Raw genomic sequence first — 16410 nt, 5'->3', positions numbered from 1 at the left:
GTTTGCTCAGTGGTTAGCGTGTTGGCCTGTGGACTGAAGGGTTGTGGGTTCGATTCCTGATCGAGGGCACATACCTCATTGGGTGCCTGCAGGCCTATACTCCAAGTGTGGCACCACAGTGTCTACGATGAGTGGTTTGCATTGCGGAGCACAACTACCTAGAAGTGCCCAAGTGCCCTCTAGGGCAGCCAGGGAAATACTATTGTTTGATATCTGGGGCTTGACTTTGTCAAACAGCTCTTTGTTGCACCTACCTTTGCTTTGTCAAATGTAAATCAGATAATAAACATGAGTATCTTCTTAAATTAAAAAAAAAAAAGGGGGGCACATACCTCAGTTGCCCAGTAGGGGTTCGTATGGGAGGCAACCAATCAATGTGTCTCTCTCATACAGATGTTTCTCTCCCCACCCTTCACTTCCACTCTCTCTAAAAATTAACAGAAAAAATAGCCTCAGGGGAGGATTAATAACAACAACAAAATGAACAAGAATTTCAGGGTTAATATCCAACTTCTTTGAATTCCTGATGTTCAACTACTGAAAACATGAAAAATGATTTTTTACAGGAAACTGGTCTCCCAGTCATTCTAATCAACCAGTCTAGGTCACATCAAAATGTTAAGTCCTCTAAAGTGATTTCTGAAGAGTTGAGCATAAACCTTCATAAGCACTTACCTGTGCTCCACTTCCCCGGTCTGTAATGACCCTTTCTCCTTCTCTGCTGCCATAGCTGGAAGCATTACTGCGACTCCCGGGTGGGGCCCCTCTGACACTGTGTCCTGACACTTCTCTCCCAGATCGCTCTGGCCTTTCAACTCTGTTAAACAAAATCCCAAAAGGTATGCGATCAAAATTCTATTATAACCTTCTTTTAACCCAGATGCAGTATGTACCACCATAGAAGCATTAGAAACTACACAGATACCTTGCTTCCCGTTTGTCACTGGACATGCCTCCTTCACTTTTCCAGGTGGAGGTCCTAGAGGGAGTGGGCCCTGCTTCTCGGGGATGTCTCGGGTGAGTGATATCAGGCCTGTCGTGAATGATCACAGTTCTCCTCTCTTCTCGCTCCCCTCGTACTTCACGCCTGTCTGTTTCTCTAAGTTCATTTCTTGGTGGTGGAGGCTCATTTCTTCTGGAATCACTGAAACTTTTGGGATACCTTTCAAAACCTGGATCTTCTCTTCGTGCAGTAGGACGTGTTTTTTTCCCGTCACTTTGACCAACAAAGCGTTCTCGCCTATTGTTTATCCAAAACAAAGAACATAGGTCCTCAGAAGTACTTACTTGGCTTTATTCTTCTGAACTTTATTTACATAACCTACAATAATTACATCTTCTGTAAAATGAACTTAAGGCAAAGCCACCAAAATATTCAATATTATTGATTACTAGAGGCCTGGTACACGGATTCGTGCACGGATGGGGTCCCTCAGCCTGGCCCGTGCCCTCTTGCAATCCTGGACCCCTCGGGGGATGTTGGACTGCCAGGTTTCGGCCAGAGGGATGTAGCAGTGCCAAAGTGGCAGGTGGCCGGAGAGGAGCCCCAGCCGGGGCTGGGCACAGCTCCACCACTGCTCATCCCAGACCTGCTGTGCCTGCCGCCACCACCTGGTAGCACTGCTACAGAGGCAGGAGAGGCTCCCGCCGCCACAGCTGTGCTCACCAGCCGAGAGCCTGGCTTCTGGATGAGCTGCGCTCCCGCTATGGGAGCTCACTGACCACCAGGGGGCAGCTCCTGCATTGAGCGCCTGCCCCCTGGTGGTCAGTACGCATCATAGCGACTGGTCGTTCCAGTTGTTCGGTTGTAACGGTCACTTAGGCTTTTATATAGATAACAACTCATAATCTTTTAAACTGAGGTAAATGTCTGATCAAAGAGGGATTACATCAAACATTTAAGGCACTACCAACCTGAAGGATGTTTCACTGCTCTTTAACAACTGAGGCACATCCAAAGCTAACAGTATTCCCACTTAGCTTTAAAGGATAAGAAGATAAAGCCAACCCTTTCCGGTCGTGATGACCTCCCCACGACAATATGCCTTTCACTAAGGATCTCCTCCATCCCTCTCCAGAAGAGGAAACACAAGAAGAAACACCTGGTGCAGAGCCCTAATTCCTACTTCCTGGATATAAAATGCCCAGCCTGCTATAGAATCACCACTGTCTTTAGCCATGTGGGTTGGTTGCTCCACTGTTCCCTATCAGCCCACAGGAGGAAAAGCAAGGCTGACAGAAGGGTGCTCCTTCAGAAGGAAGCAGCACTGAAAGCACCTCAAATCAAGACGAGTGGGAAACCATGCCAATAAACACATTTTAGTTTAAAAAAAAAATAAGAAGATAAAGCCAACATACTTAACCTTGTTATGGTGGCCTATCAAACAAATTTTCAATACTGAATCATATTCCCAAGAACAAAACTGAACATGCGAAAAGAGAACAGAAGAAATTGCTGTGCTGTGTGCTGGGAGCTGGAGAGTTTTGCCAAGATAGTCTGGGCCTACATAAGATTTGGGAGTTATTTGTCTGAGATAAGTCCAGAAAACAGTAACTCAGACCAGAAAAAAATGTTCTGTTCACCAGTATCCCCCAAAGGAGACTTAAATCCAACAAGTGGTATATGAAAATGAATCTCCTGTCTCTATTTTCCTAAAGCCTTTTTATATTTTCTAAATTAATGAGTGCTAAATACAGTTACTCAGTTTTAATTGCCACCACTAGGGGAAAGAGAAATGAGTGATGAAATAATTGTTTAATATATTTGCAGCTACGGTAGAAGAAATAAATCTAGTGTATTAATTCATATACTAGTAAAGTCATCTAGTATAAGTTGTGATGTTACATTGAAGTTTCATCATGTTATCCAAGATACAAATTTATTCCTTGTTTAAATCTGGGTTATTATGGCAATTTTTAGTTTATTAGTTGTTTTTCCTTGGCTACCTCTTAATTTTCTTCATATTACAATCCTCTTTAGCTGTCGCTTGTAAATTCTGTATTAAAAAACATGAGCAATTTGAATGACAGAGATGTTACTGCCATTCACAGGCATTATTTGGACAGTTCACAGAACTCATGAATAAAATGGGGGCATTTTGTGTTTGTGGGTGTTGCCCTGACTGGGGACCGAGCCTGCAACCCAGACATGTGCCCTGACTAGGAATCAAAACGGCGATCTTTAGTGCATAGAACTATACGCAACCGAGCCTGCCTGGTTTAAGGTTTTTAAATTTCTATTTTTGTTCTATTTTATTATTTACTAGATGCCTGATGCACGAAGATTCGTGCAGAATGGGCCTTCCTTACCCTGGCTGCCGGCACATCCTTTGCTCTGGCCCAGAGCCACCTTTCCACCTTCTCACGCTGCCCAGAGGCCCAGAGTTCCTGGGGTGGTGTGAAACACCTGCGTCCTGCCCTCAGCCACTGGGCACCTGGGTATGCAAATTAATCCAGCATCTTTGTTGGGTTAATTTGCATACTCACTCCTGATTGGCTGGTGGGCATCGCGAAGGTACGGTCAATTTGCATATTTCCCTTTTATTAGTGTACACTAGAGGCCTGGTGCATGAAAATTCATGCACTGGAGGGGAGGTTCCCTCAGCCCGGCCTGCCCCCTCTCACAGTCCAGGAGCCCTCAGGGGCGGGAGGCGACACAGCAACCAGGGAAAGGCAACACCCCATCACACCTCTGCAGCTGCCATTGCCAGCAGTGCAAGCCTCAGCTGGCCCTGGTACCTGAGCCTTGGGTGGCCCTGGGCAGCTGGGGAGCTGAGGGGACTGGGGGACTCCAGAGGCAGGCATGCAGAGAAGCCGAGCCTGCGTGGGGGCAGGCCCAGACTGCCGCCCTGGCGGGGCTGAGGGGACTGGGTGCCGCCATCTTTGAGGGCTTGACAGTCAATTAGCATATCCCTCTTTATTGGCTGTGGGCACTGCCATCTTTGAGAGTGGGACAGTCGATTAGCATATTCCCTCCTTATTGGCTGTGGGTATCACCATATTTGAGGATGGGATGGTCAATTAGCATACTCCCTCATTGGCTGTGGGTGCCGCCATCTTTGTTGGTGTGCGGGTCAATTAGCCTATTCTCTATTTATTAGATAGGATGTTGCTGCATTTTTATATTTGGAAAGGCAAACACAGAGCAGAACATAAGATAAAGGAAAACAAAGGTATGCAACTGGATTGATGACTTTTCCATGGAGTATGATAACTGCTATGCAAATTATTTAGTAAATTCAACATTTGAAGGGAAGACTTCTTATATCAGCAAAAGTATCAAACATATTTTCAAAGCCTAGAACTTATTTAAATTAAAAAAATGTTGGTCTAAAATCATTATAAAGAAAGCATGGACATAGGTCTACCAGTTGAACTGTCCATTAGAGCAAATCCTGACTGGACAAGTTAGCTGTGGTTGACCCCTATGTGGCAGTACAATGTCTTTTCTCTTACTGCAAAAGGACAAAAGCTGCTAGAAAGTTTAGGTTCTAAAAATAAATAGGCTGGTTAGTCTTTGAGGGCTTCTTGAAGTGTAGAAAGTCATCATGTAAACACTACATGTCTAATCATTTTAGAGTGGTGGCTGTTATCTCTTCAGGAGTTGGTGCACAAAGTCAATTTCAATGATTCATGTTTTCCATGGTCGTTTCTGAGTATCTTTCCCACGAGAGAAAGGGAAAGAAGACCTACACCTTGTGTGTGTGGATTTGGGACCTGTTGGCCAACGGGAATGTCACTCCATGGAAATACAGGTTCTCCATGGAAATACAGGTTCTCCATGGAAATACAGGTTGTTTGTTCACTCTTGTTACTGTGTAGCTTCTAAGCTTGGTTCTTAGATCTGTTTCTTTTTTTAAACTAGTTTGATTTCACAAACTAATTTATTCAAACCAATTTTTACAGCCTCCTGGGTAGGTCATTGTGACTCTTGAATTATAATATTTTGAGATGTTTTCACACCAAAATGTACCAAAAAGTGCAGAGTGAAGGCAATTTACAGCAAACAAAACAAAACAAATACATAGTTTATTTCATCTGAAAACCAAAAACCAAACATACGATTTGAACACTCAGTTCTGACCTATATACTTTAAGACCTATTGATTTTAAGAGAACCAAACTTACCACTAGCAAGGCTCATATACTAAATACAACTATTTTCAACATAATCTATGTACCTTTCAAAAGATGAAGACTGTACTGATGAACTCTCAGGAAACCTGCCCCTCTCTCGGTGATCAAAGTCATTAAATCTGTTGTGTTGGCGAGAGTAGTCAGATCCATGGCCAAATCGTGCATCAGTATCTAGAGACAATTTTTTATTCTCGCTCCAGTAAGGATCATCTCGCCTTGAAGAGAAATATTTGCTAATTTATATAAATTAGTATTACAATAACCAAACAACACTTACTTGGAGTCATACATACCACAAGCTAGGAACTGTGGATACAGAGGTCTAATAAACTCAAAACACAAAACATTTTGTTACAAGAACAAGCTAGCAACAAATTATTAAATTATGTAAAGTCATATAGTGTTAGAGGAATTTCACAGGAGAGAAAATAGTTGAAAAAGTGTCTGCTTTAAAATTATCAGGTGGAAAAGACAAATGAAGTAAAATACTCAATATACCATTTTAGTAATAAAATTCTTTTTTTTTTTAATGTTTCTTGTTTTGTTAATATATTTTAATTTATTTCAGAGAGGAAGGAAGAGGGAAAGAAAGATGGAAACATCAATGATGAGAGAGAATCATTGATTGGCTGCCTCCTGCATGCCCCCTACTGGAGAAGCCCGCAACCTGGGCACGTGCCCTTGACCAGAATCGAGCCCAGAACCCTTCAGTCTGCAGGCCAACGCTCTATCCACTAAGCCAAACGAGATAGGGTTAGTAGTAAAATTCTAACCAGCAGTATACAAACTTTTCAGCTATACTTAATTTTAGAAAGGTTAGAGGGGTTAAGTCCCAAGCATAATTCATTCATTACACCTATTTCTCAACACAATCCACTAAATCTTATAGATTTCATATTAAAATTAAATGATTATATTATATTTTTTAAATCTATTGTGAATCATGAACAGACACACAACAGAATCTATATTTTAGCCTTCCCAAGTTTATGGCATCCATTTTTGTTACCCTTGTAAGAGTTTTGAAAATGGGTCTGAGTACCACCACTGAAACCTACTATAACCATGTATTTCTATCATACTGGACAAACATTTGACATTAGGAAAGAGAAAGGAGAGACTTTTCCTACTTGGTAATGCGCTATGTCCACTCCATTACTGCAATCATTCCCATCTCTGTGGATCATGACCTCTTTATTCCAGGGATGGCTGCCTATACTTTCTAGTTCTCTAGATTGTTTTAGCTTGAAAGGAGTAAGACAGCAAGTGTAACTGTAAAAGAAAAAGACAAACATCTACCTATGATCTACATCACGTGGGCGTTTCAAAGAATTCCTTTTTTCTTGTTCATAACGAAGCTGCTGCTGTTGCCTTCTCAGTTCCTCTCGTTCTCTAGCAATACGTTCAGCTTCCTTACGACGTTCCTTCAGACAACACAGAAGGAAGGACCAACCAATGCAAAATGAAAACATAAGGTAAGTATATATGCAACCTTGTTTTAATCCTGTCATTAAGAAACCATCATAGACAATCACTAGGCAAAACACTTGGGGCAAATACATAAACAAATATGACTCTAGGAATCAGTAATCTAGGCTATAGTTACTATTCTGCAACATTAAAAATAACAGAGATTGATTGGGTGGTAAAAGCTGGCAAGTAATTGGGAAGGTCAGATTTAGTTTAATCATTTGATTCAAAGAAAAGCACCCATAGGGAATTAGAAATAGAGTTCTTAAAACATATGGACACTAAGGGACTTAAAACCCTGGATGCAATTCTGCAGAGAGAGGCATTATTTCCTTCCAGCCTTGGGAAATCATTCCCACTATAATATGTAAGGAAATAGTTATTTTCTAAGATTGGGATAGTGACAGAGCCTGGATTACAACTACTCTGGACTCATAGTCCTATGCTCAGACTATTAGGCTGCCATGATATTGCAGAGCTTGAGTTATTACCAATTGGCTAGAACAAAGTCACAACTAAAAATATTTTTAACTAACACCTAATTCATTGTTATCTTTCAGGGGCACTTAATAAATGCTCATTAGCTGAACTCATTCTATACAAGCTTTACCAAAGTAAAGCAAATTTCAGGGCAAAAATCACAGGGTTTGGAAAAGGTCAGTTATTTAAGATGAAAAGATTTTCTGACTGCACCTGTTCAATACGAATGCGTTCCCTTTCCAAGCGTTCGCGTTCCATTCTCTCTCTCTCTAGTTTTTGCCTTTCAATTTCTAGGCGCTCTCTCTCTCTGAGTAAGCGTTCCCGTTCTTCCCGTTCACGAATTATTCTAATGCGTTCTCGCTCTCGACGCTCTCTTTCTGCAATCTCTCTTCGTCTAACAAAAATCAGTATTTAGAAATACTTAAATTATGCTAGCACTGTGTGAAAGAGAATAGTTTTTAATTTGAAATTTTTATCGAGATTGGCAATTTTAAACTTCAACTTAATCTAAGTAGTTTTAATATAATTGGAAAGAAAACTCAAAATAAGAAAACTTTAAACAGACCCCAACACTGTCACTTATTTATTAAGATTGTCAACTAAGCAGCTGAATTTTATACAGTAGTTGCCTTAGATGATTTCTGCTTAAATAAAAATCCCACTATAATAATAGCCCATTAATCAATTTACATTTTAAAAAGGAGATATTCTACATATATAAATTTACAAAACTACAACTTACATTGTTTCTGACAAAAATTTCTATAGTATACAGACTGTCCTTAAACAAGGTTTACCTTATTTTGATGACTTGGGGGTCATACTCATCAACATGAATTACAGCAAATGTTGTATGTAATAAAATGGAGGCCCTTAAGGGCTTTTTTGGAGTATTCATTAGCCCATAATAGATGGCTCCGGGTAAATGCATTTTTGAGTCAGGAGATAGCTCAAATGTTTGCTGAACTGGATTAACTTATTATATCAGACTTTTAATAGTTTTTGTCATTTCCTCACTCTAAGGAACTCAATGTACTTTGTCTCTCAGTATGTCTTCCTCCAACAACCTAATAGTTCTCAAGGCCCCATGGAAATCTGAGGGGCATTTTTAATCATTACAATGACCATGGAGCTGCTACCAGCATTTACTGAGTAGGGACCAAGGATTCTATCTTATGATGCATAGGATAGTCCTACACAAAAAACTGTCCAATATTCCTAATATCTTTCAAATGACATAATGGACATCTATGTCATCAAAACAAAAAAAATCACCTTAAAAAATCCGAGCCTAGAACTTATTTTTAATAAATGCTAGGTTGGTTTGTTTGCTTTGACATGGTTTAATATTCACTACAATTTCCAGAAATGCAACTCCCTGTAAAAAAAAGGAGGAGGGGGATTATACTCTCTTGAGAACTTCACCAAGAGTTGTTCACCACTTCAGAAACCACGTCATGATGTCAACACCACTCCTGGTCTTTGACTCACCAATACGACATACCAATATCAGTCTGTATTTGTAGCTGTCACATTCTCATTGAGTCTAAAGAGGGGTACAAACATCTGACTACTTCATTAGGTCTTCTGGAGAGGCATGCCTAAACATTCACATCTGGAATACATGCTTCATTATAAATTACTTTATTTCTCCTTTAAATTAGAGTTAAGGCATCATTATTGATTTTCTGGGAAATTATTTGTATAGGTAGGTACATTATATATCAATTTTATTTCAGAATAGTAAACAGGGTGCTGCAACTTTTTTGTTACATATAAAAGGGTTATGAGTCAGATAGTTTGAGAAATGCTGCTCTAGTAGCCACTACTCTTTTTTCTCAACTTGTCATCTAAATAGGAAGCTCAGCATATTGGGACTTCATAAAAAAAGGGAAAAAGGTTCTGAGTAATGCAAGGATTATTTCCTTTTAGTGAAGTGTGTGGCAATAACAGTATTATTTAAGTTGATAAAAATATCTCTGGTAGTTCCTAACACTCTTGTGAATGAATAGGTGAAATCCCATAAGTTCTCTCTCAATTAGGTTAATTTTTGAAATTTATATTATAACACACTTTAACAAGAATATTTTAAGCGATATCCAAAAATTAACATACAAAAAAAGCAAATTGGCACTCATGGTGAACAGCTAAGATACTGCCACCAAAAATAGAAATGTTTTTTGTTCTCAGTTTCTTTTAAAGAGAATTCTTGGATTGAGAGATAGCGCTTGAACAAAATAAGGTTTACAGGGCAAATCTTCCTTCACTGGGGCTCTAGTCCAAAGTATAATACATTTTTTCTAAAATGTCAACATACTATTTGATTACTATAGCTTATATCGAGACTATGTTATCTCAAAAATCAAATTTTCCTTTAAAAAACGTGTCATTTATGGCAGCAACTTTGGAGAGGAAAGAGCATTGGACTTGGAGTCAGAAGACTTGGGTCTGAGTCCCGACTCTGCCACTCATTAGCAATGTGGCACTGGAAGAGTCATTTAGCCTCTCTGGGCCTCTTTTTATTTTTCAATTATATAATGGGCATAAATAACCTTATAGGACTGTTGAGACAGAGACAATAGAAGGAAAGGTAACTTTATAAATTGTAAAATATCATGCAAACTTGAGAAATAATTAGGTTTTACTCTATTTCTTAAAAGTGGCAAATAGCTTTCTGTGGGAATACAATTCTAATAGTATTAAATATGTACTTATAGTTAAAGACAGGTATAATACAGACTGTTTCTACCTTCGAAGTTCCATTGCTTGTCGCAATCTTTCAAAACGAACTAAATGTTCTCTTAGTCTTTGTTCCTTCATCTTTTCAAAAGGCAAGATGTCTTTCCTTCTGTAGTCTTTGTCCCTTCTTTTATCTAGGCTAGCTCTCTCCTTTTCCTTGCTTCTTCCATGAATCTGTAGAAAAAAAATTATAAAAGGACTAGATGTTAAAATAATTTTGGACTGTATCCCACGTTCAGCTGGTCATTTAAAAACTTTAAGTGAGTAATGGCATTCCATTTTTCTTAGATTTTCTAGCATGGAATTATTACAGAGCTAATTAAAGAGGAAGGTTACAGAGATTCTGAATTATCTTTTTTTTGCAAACAGTAAAATTATATACAACATCCCTTTCAAAGACTTACTTTCTCATATCTTCCTCTTCTTGATGGCCTACAATGATCTCCTTTAGTTTGGTCTAGTATTACCATACGTCCAGGGCTCTTTGAACCTAAGAGAGAAAAAAGTATTAAACATTAGATAAATGTCTAAAAATTATTTAAGAAATATAATGTGAAAATGCTAAATTCTTAGACAACTAGGTATTCACAAACCAATACATGAAATTAAAAAACCTACTTATTTTATGGGAACATAAATGCAAAGTTTTTAGAACTAGTTCAATCTGCTAATGCAAATATTTTCAGTGATACCAGAAGATCCCAACTCAACTATAGTTGTCAATCTATGATAATATAAAGTCAGCCCAGATTTAATAGCAAGGAGGCTCAGTGCGACAAACACATTTGTTTTCTAGGAGTAAAAAAATAAGACAATTAGTCCTATTAGACCCCCTTTTCTAAAACAGTAACACCTAACAATGAAGTTTAAGTATTTATCTAGTTTTAATTTCAAGTTTTCCCTTCCACTGTAAAAGTTAAGTTGTAGAATAAATTAGAAAGAGACCGAGAAGAGAGATACATAGCATACTTATTCGCTTCTTTTCTTCACTTTTTTTAATGAATTCAGAAGTTTGGCCACTTGATCCATTATCATTCTTCTCATCTTTACCTTCCATTTTCTTAGTATCCTTGCTTTCTTTTTTTTCAGATTTCTCAGACAATCTTTTCTCTTCTTTTTTGACAGAGGTTTGTGTCCTGACCACAGCAACCCACACAAGAACACAACAGAATGAGAACTAGTGCATCAGTGTACCAAAAAGTCAATGAATTTATCAAAAAATAAATCCTTACTTGCTACTTCTATCACTCATGTTTTTTTTGTCCCCAGAATTTCTTGAACTGCTCTTTTCATCATTTTCTTTCTTTAATTCTTTCTTAGATGGATCACCTTTAACCTGAAAGGTTCAAACAGAAAAAAAATCTTTATGTTTTAAAGTTATATTTTTATGATTATAAAAAGTATGTTGATGGTCGAAAATTTGAAAAATATAAAAGCTATAAAAATGAATGCATAAAAACCATTCTTAATTTTACTCCCTACTAGTGTAACACTTTTAAATTGAGAATTACTAGTCCTCAAAGTAACCCTTTATAAAAAGGTAAGCTTACTTTTTCAACAGAAATTAACTGTCCATGCAGCTCGGTGCGATGAAGATGTGCGATACATCTGGACACCTCTGTGCTTGAAGACATAGTTACTATGCCATAGCACTTGGCCCCAGGACTTCGAGCATTTGTAACTACCTTTGCACTCAGAACCTGTAAAATAAGATTATACTTTAGAAAGTTTTACTTCACAACTACAAAAATTCTGAACAGATGAAACTTCAGAACTGAGACTATTCAAGTTAAACGATCTATTTAGGTACATAAATTCATGATAAAGGATAAATTTGCATACATATATGTTTCATATACTTTTGATCACCATCTACCTTGCCTATAAATACTTAAAGATTCAAGGGAACAATTTAAAGCATCAAAAAGCGATTTATAATGAACTCATGTATGTATGTGCATAACCCATGGACATAGATGGTAGAGTGGTGGGGGCTTGGGGGAGGCAGGGGGGTTGCAGAGGGCAATGCGGGGGGGGGGGGGGGGGAGGGAAGGGATATATGTAATACTTTCAACAATAAAAATTTATTTTTTAAAAAAAAGCAATTTATCTTTTTAGTTTTTCTTTTTATATTTTTCAAATATACAGCCAAAACATAGTCACATCAATTAAGTAATGCAGTGGTCGGCAAACCGCGGCTCGCGAGCCACATGCGGCTCTTTGGCCCCTTGAGTGTTCTAACGCCACTTCTTTACCCAGGCCCAAAACCGACTTCTGCACATGGGCCACGAAGTTTCAATCGCACTGCACGTGCGCGCCTGCACGTGGTATTTTGTGGAAGAGCCACACTCAAGGGGCTAAAGAGCCGCATTTGGCTCGTGAGCCGCGGTTTGCCGACCACTGAAGTAATGGTACACTTAATGAAAGCAAATAACATTCTCAATTAGATTTGGGCCAAAATTTCCATTACAGGACCCCTTGAATCTCTTAAAGAAAAAAAAAAGATTAAGTGTCACTCAGCCAGTGCAGTGGTTGAGCATTGAACCAGGAGGTCACAGTTCAATTCCTGGTCAGGGTCATGCCAGGGTTGTGGACTGGTCCCCAGTGAGGGGACATGCAGGAGGCAGCTGATCAATGATTCTCTCTCATCATTGATGTTTCTATCTCTCTCTCTCCTTCTGCCTTCCTCTCTGAAATCAACAACAACAAAAAAGTATCTAGAAAGTTACTAAGTGAGTTTTAACATTATTCTATCCTATGAGTTATTATAAGAAGCTTTAAAAATAATCAGCCATACATAAAAAAGCAGCTTTAAAAATGCATTCTAAAAATTGTACTTTAAAAAGACACTTTCCATTTATGGACTTTTAAAATGTCTACCAATATAAAAATAACAAATAATCTCAGCTCTATAAAATGCATAGTTAGGAAATATAAAGGAAGAGATGGGTGAGCGAGAAGAAAAGTGAGAGAACAATCTAAGGTGAACAAAGAGGAACACAGACACAATGCCAGGAAGACGTAAACAGAGGATTTAGGTTTTATGGTGTAGGTGGTTAGAAATTTAGCTTTTATCTTTAACTCTGGGAAAGGCCAACTTGCCCAACAGCAATTTTATCAAGTGTGTGGTACCTTTATATAGGTTTAGTCCTAATAAATGCCATCATTAAAATAGTGTTTATTATCTCTAACAATAAATTACTGAAAATAAAACAAAAAGTATACCATAGCTGCCCTGGTCAGTGGTTAGAGCGTCATCCCACACACTGAAAGGTCACAGGTTGGATTCTTGGCCCCAGTCAGGGCACAAGTCAGAGGCAACCAGTGCAGGAGGCAACCAATCAGTGTGTCTTTTTCACATTGATGTTTCTCTCTCTCTCCCTCCTCCTCTCCCACTCTCTCTAAAAAATCAATGAAAAAAAAATATCCTCATGCCATATATAAAAAGAGTATTTTGGAGTATTCATTAGCCCATAATAGACGGCGGTCAGTGCGCGTCATAGCGACTGGTCATAGTGACCGGTCATTCTGCCATTAGGATCAATTTACATATTACCCTTTTATTATATAGGATTAATGGCTATTTACCAATATCAATTTAATAAATATTTGAAAGCCTATCATGTGCATACACAGCAGATAAGGCCCCTGTATCAATTAGCTTACACTGGAGTAGGTTAACATATGATGTATTTTAAAATTTAAGTAGAAAGTAATAAGTGTTCTAAGGGTTACAGATCAATTGCAATTCAAATCAACGACTATTAATTAAAAATTCAATTCATTTTTTGACTATTTTTCTCTTCCGTTAGTTTTTCCTTGTCAGAGAAACTTTTCCTAGTGAACCAAATCACAGTAAAGCCTCCCCTTTTGCTCTCTCTGCACCATGTACCCCTCCAGCACAGCACATATCACTTTATCTGAGTACTAGCTTTCCCGTTGCAGGAAAAATCCTGCAATAGGATTTCCTGCTGCACTCTATCCCGCCTCCGCCCCGCCCTGTCACCCGCCCCGCCTTCTCCTCCAGCCCACCCGCGTTTCCCTTCGCCCCCGGCCCCGCCTCCGCCTCGCCCTTGTCCCCCGCCTCACCTTCTCCTCTAGCCCGCCCGCGTTTCCCTTCTCCCCCGCCCCACCTCTGCCCCGCCCTTGTCCCCCGCCCTGCCTTCTCCTCCAACCCGCCCGCGTTTCCCTTCGCCCCCGGCCCCGCCTCCGCTCCGCCCCCAGCCCCGCCTCCGCTCCGCCCTTGTCACCCGCCCCGCCTTCTCCTCCAGCCCGCCCGCGTTTCCCTTCGCCCCCGGCCCCGCCTCCACCCCGCCCTTGTCACCCGCCCCGCCTTCTCCTCCAGCCCGCCCGCGTTTCCCTTCGCCCCTGGCCCCGCCTCCGCCCCGCCCTTTCCTCCCCCCCCCCCCCCCCCGGCTTGCTTGCTTCTTTGAAGCTTTACTCCCTTCTGCAGCTCTTGGCTTCTTTGGATGCTGTCTTGATATGCAAATTAGCCGCCATCTTTGTTGGGGTAATTTGCATACTCATCCTGATTGGTTGGTGGGCATGGTTTGGCTGGTGGGCGTGGCTTAGGTGTAGCGAAGGTGCGGTCATTTTGCATATTTGTCTATTATTAGATTAGATTATTTTTACCAGTTTCACATTTTTCTTCAGCACTGGACTGTTTTGTTTTTTCCAATTCTATATCCCATTACCTAATATTAGTCTACCTATATTTTCCAGATGACCAGATCTGCCTCAGCAATCCTAGGTCCTAGAAAAATCAGGATGAATGTGATGAATAAAACTCAGTTCTTGGCTTAATTGGGCTCAAAATATGAGCTTTCAATACAAAGATCCCAGGGCTCAGAGTGAGATAATATGATGAAACTCACCATTACCATAGAACTCAATAATTATGCCTAATATCAGACCTAAGAGAAATAAGAACTTAGAAGATTTTATATACAGTTTTGACTAAATCCTTGTTTCAAATAAAGATACTAGAAAGAGGAATAAAAAGGTAAAAAGGATGTACCTTTCCATATTTGCCAAAGAGGTTCTTCAAATCAGCAGCTTTGGTATTAGAAGAAAGTCCACTAACCCAGATATTTTTAGTTGAGCTTCCACTGCTCCCACTAGTACTACTTGTACTTCCTAGAATAGATTCAATTATCAGATGGTTAAGTCTCTCAATTAGATTTTTTAAAATAAAATTATTAGGACCACATTCTTTCAAAATTACAAAAACCTCTCATTTAATTTTGACAGTATAACTTACTATATCAAAACCAACCACAATAACAGGCAAAACAACCACAGTGAGGAGACAAGTCTGAATACTGCATTCTTTCTACTACATGAGTTTTAAGTGGATAAAAACATCAACCACATGGTCTTGGACTTTTGCTGTTAAGTGTAATAATTCATACTCTACCACTGCATTACATAAATACGGGCAACCAGGAAACAGTTATCTAGGAATGAAAGACTGCTTAATTACCTATGTTTATTATGGGCTTTAGATTCTGAAAAGTTGGGGGTGCAAGAGAGAAATGTCAAAGCAAGAATTTAAACGTTTAATAACAAAGGCTAACCAACCATCTCATTTTCATTATTAGAGAAAGAGTAAGAGAGAGTGGAAATTATATGCAGTTGGATAACTCTAGACTTAACCAAAGAAAATCTTCTAAAACAAATTAATTACAAGAATAAAGACAGAAACCTTAACATTCTTTAGCTAGGTTAATGGTTATATGAATGATTTCTGTATTCTTTCCATACACAAATTACAGTTTCACACATACAAATGCCAGTTCTTAGACTACAGGTATAGTCACCCTTCAGTGCATTTCTTCAAATGTGCTGTTATTGAAGGGGAATTTTCATTCATTTGACTTTATTTGGAAACTAATTCTTACCCACTATAAGAGAAATAGTATATAAGCAATTAAAAGTAAGAATTTTAATACCTTCAAGTTAATGTATGTAGAAAGAGTTAAAATTTTCAATATTTTTAAAGACTATGTGCCACAAGTTTTAATTGAAGAATTAGTCAGTGTAGACTTATGAAAAGACAACATACACCTACCTGACTTGAATATTTTAAATAGGAATGGTTGCTGCATTCCTATTCTTAAGGAACACATTTATCAAAAGGATCTGTTTTATCTTTGAAATGTCAACCAGTTTGTGTATCTTTTTTGTAACCAGTAACATCTGGGCCCACATGTTTTTCTAATTACAGATTTAAACATTTTTAATAGGAGAAAGTTAACATTTAACCAAGATTACTCCTCCTGAATTTAAAGGATAACAATAAATTTATTATATTTTACCTATTAACCAAAACTATAAGGGACATTGATATTGCAACTAATTGTAAATTAATGAATCAATCATAAAATTCCTAACTATTAAAATATGCCAAGAAAATACATGAAATAAACCATATAGGACATATGCCACTCCTTTTTTGGGGGCACTAAAAGAGGTATTTCAGGATTTTGTATTACCTGAATGATGTTGTTTTAAAAAACAGAAATATTTTTCATGTAGACAGCATATATACAAGATGAAACTATAGCTTATGGCCTTGAGATAACC

The 16410-nt window shown here is 38.8% G+C and overlaps 1 protein-coding gene and 1 pseudogene across 3 annotated transcripts in view; one reads left to right on the top strand and one right to left on the bottom strand.

Annotated features, from left to right (window-relative positions):
* The window catches only part of SLTM (SAFB like transcription modulator), a 52601-nt gene that overhangs the window by 4081 nt on the left and 32110 nt on the right, over positions 1-16410 (bottom strand). For 2 of the 3 annotated variants that reach the window (XM_008139183.3, XM_008139184.3), the window contains exons 9-19: positions 14843-14961; positions 11376-11525; positions 11058-11161; positions 10795-10961; positions 10230-10315; positions 9836-9999; positions 7300-7480; positions 6436-6560; positions 5181-5351; positions 926-1240; positions 676-817 (exon numbers count right to left, since the gene is read on the bottom strand). In XM_008139183.3, the coding sequence (XP_008137405.1) occupies positions 676-817; positions 926-1240; positions 5181-5351; positions 6436-6560; positions 7300-7480; positions 9836-9999; positions 10230-10315; positions 10795-10961; positions 11058-11161; positions 11376-11525; positions 14843-14961 (1724 nt within the window). Of the gene's footprint in view, positions 1-675; positions 818-925; positions 1241-5180; positions 5370-6435; positions 6561-7299; positions 7481-9835; positions 10000-10229; positions 10316-10794; positions 10962-11057; positions 11162-11375; positions 11526-14842; positions 14962-16410 lie in introns of all 3 variants that reach the window. The other variant, XM_028142036.2, reaches the window with a different exon arrangement.
* On the top strand, positions 2042-2271 carry LOC114230666 (40S ribosomal protein S27-like; annotated as a pseudogene).

This window comes from Eptesicus fuscus, chromosome 5 (assembly GCF_027574615.1).
Source record: "Eptesicus fuscus isolate TK198812 chromosome 5, DD_ASM_mEF_20220401, whole genome shotgun sequence".
Classification (NCBI taxonomy): Eukaryota; Metazoa; Chordata; class Mammalia; order Chiroptera; family Vespertilionidae; genus Eptesicus; species Eptesicus fuscus.
Note: the sequence above shows the minus strand (reverse complement) of the source record. Positions and strands in the feature narration are given on the sequence as shown.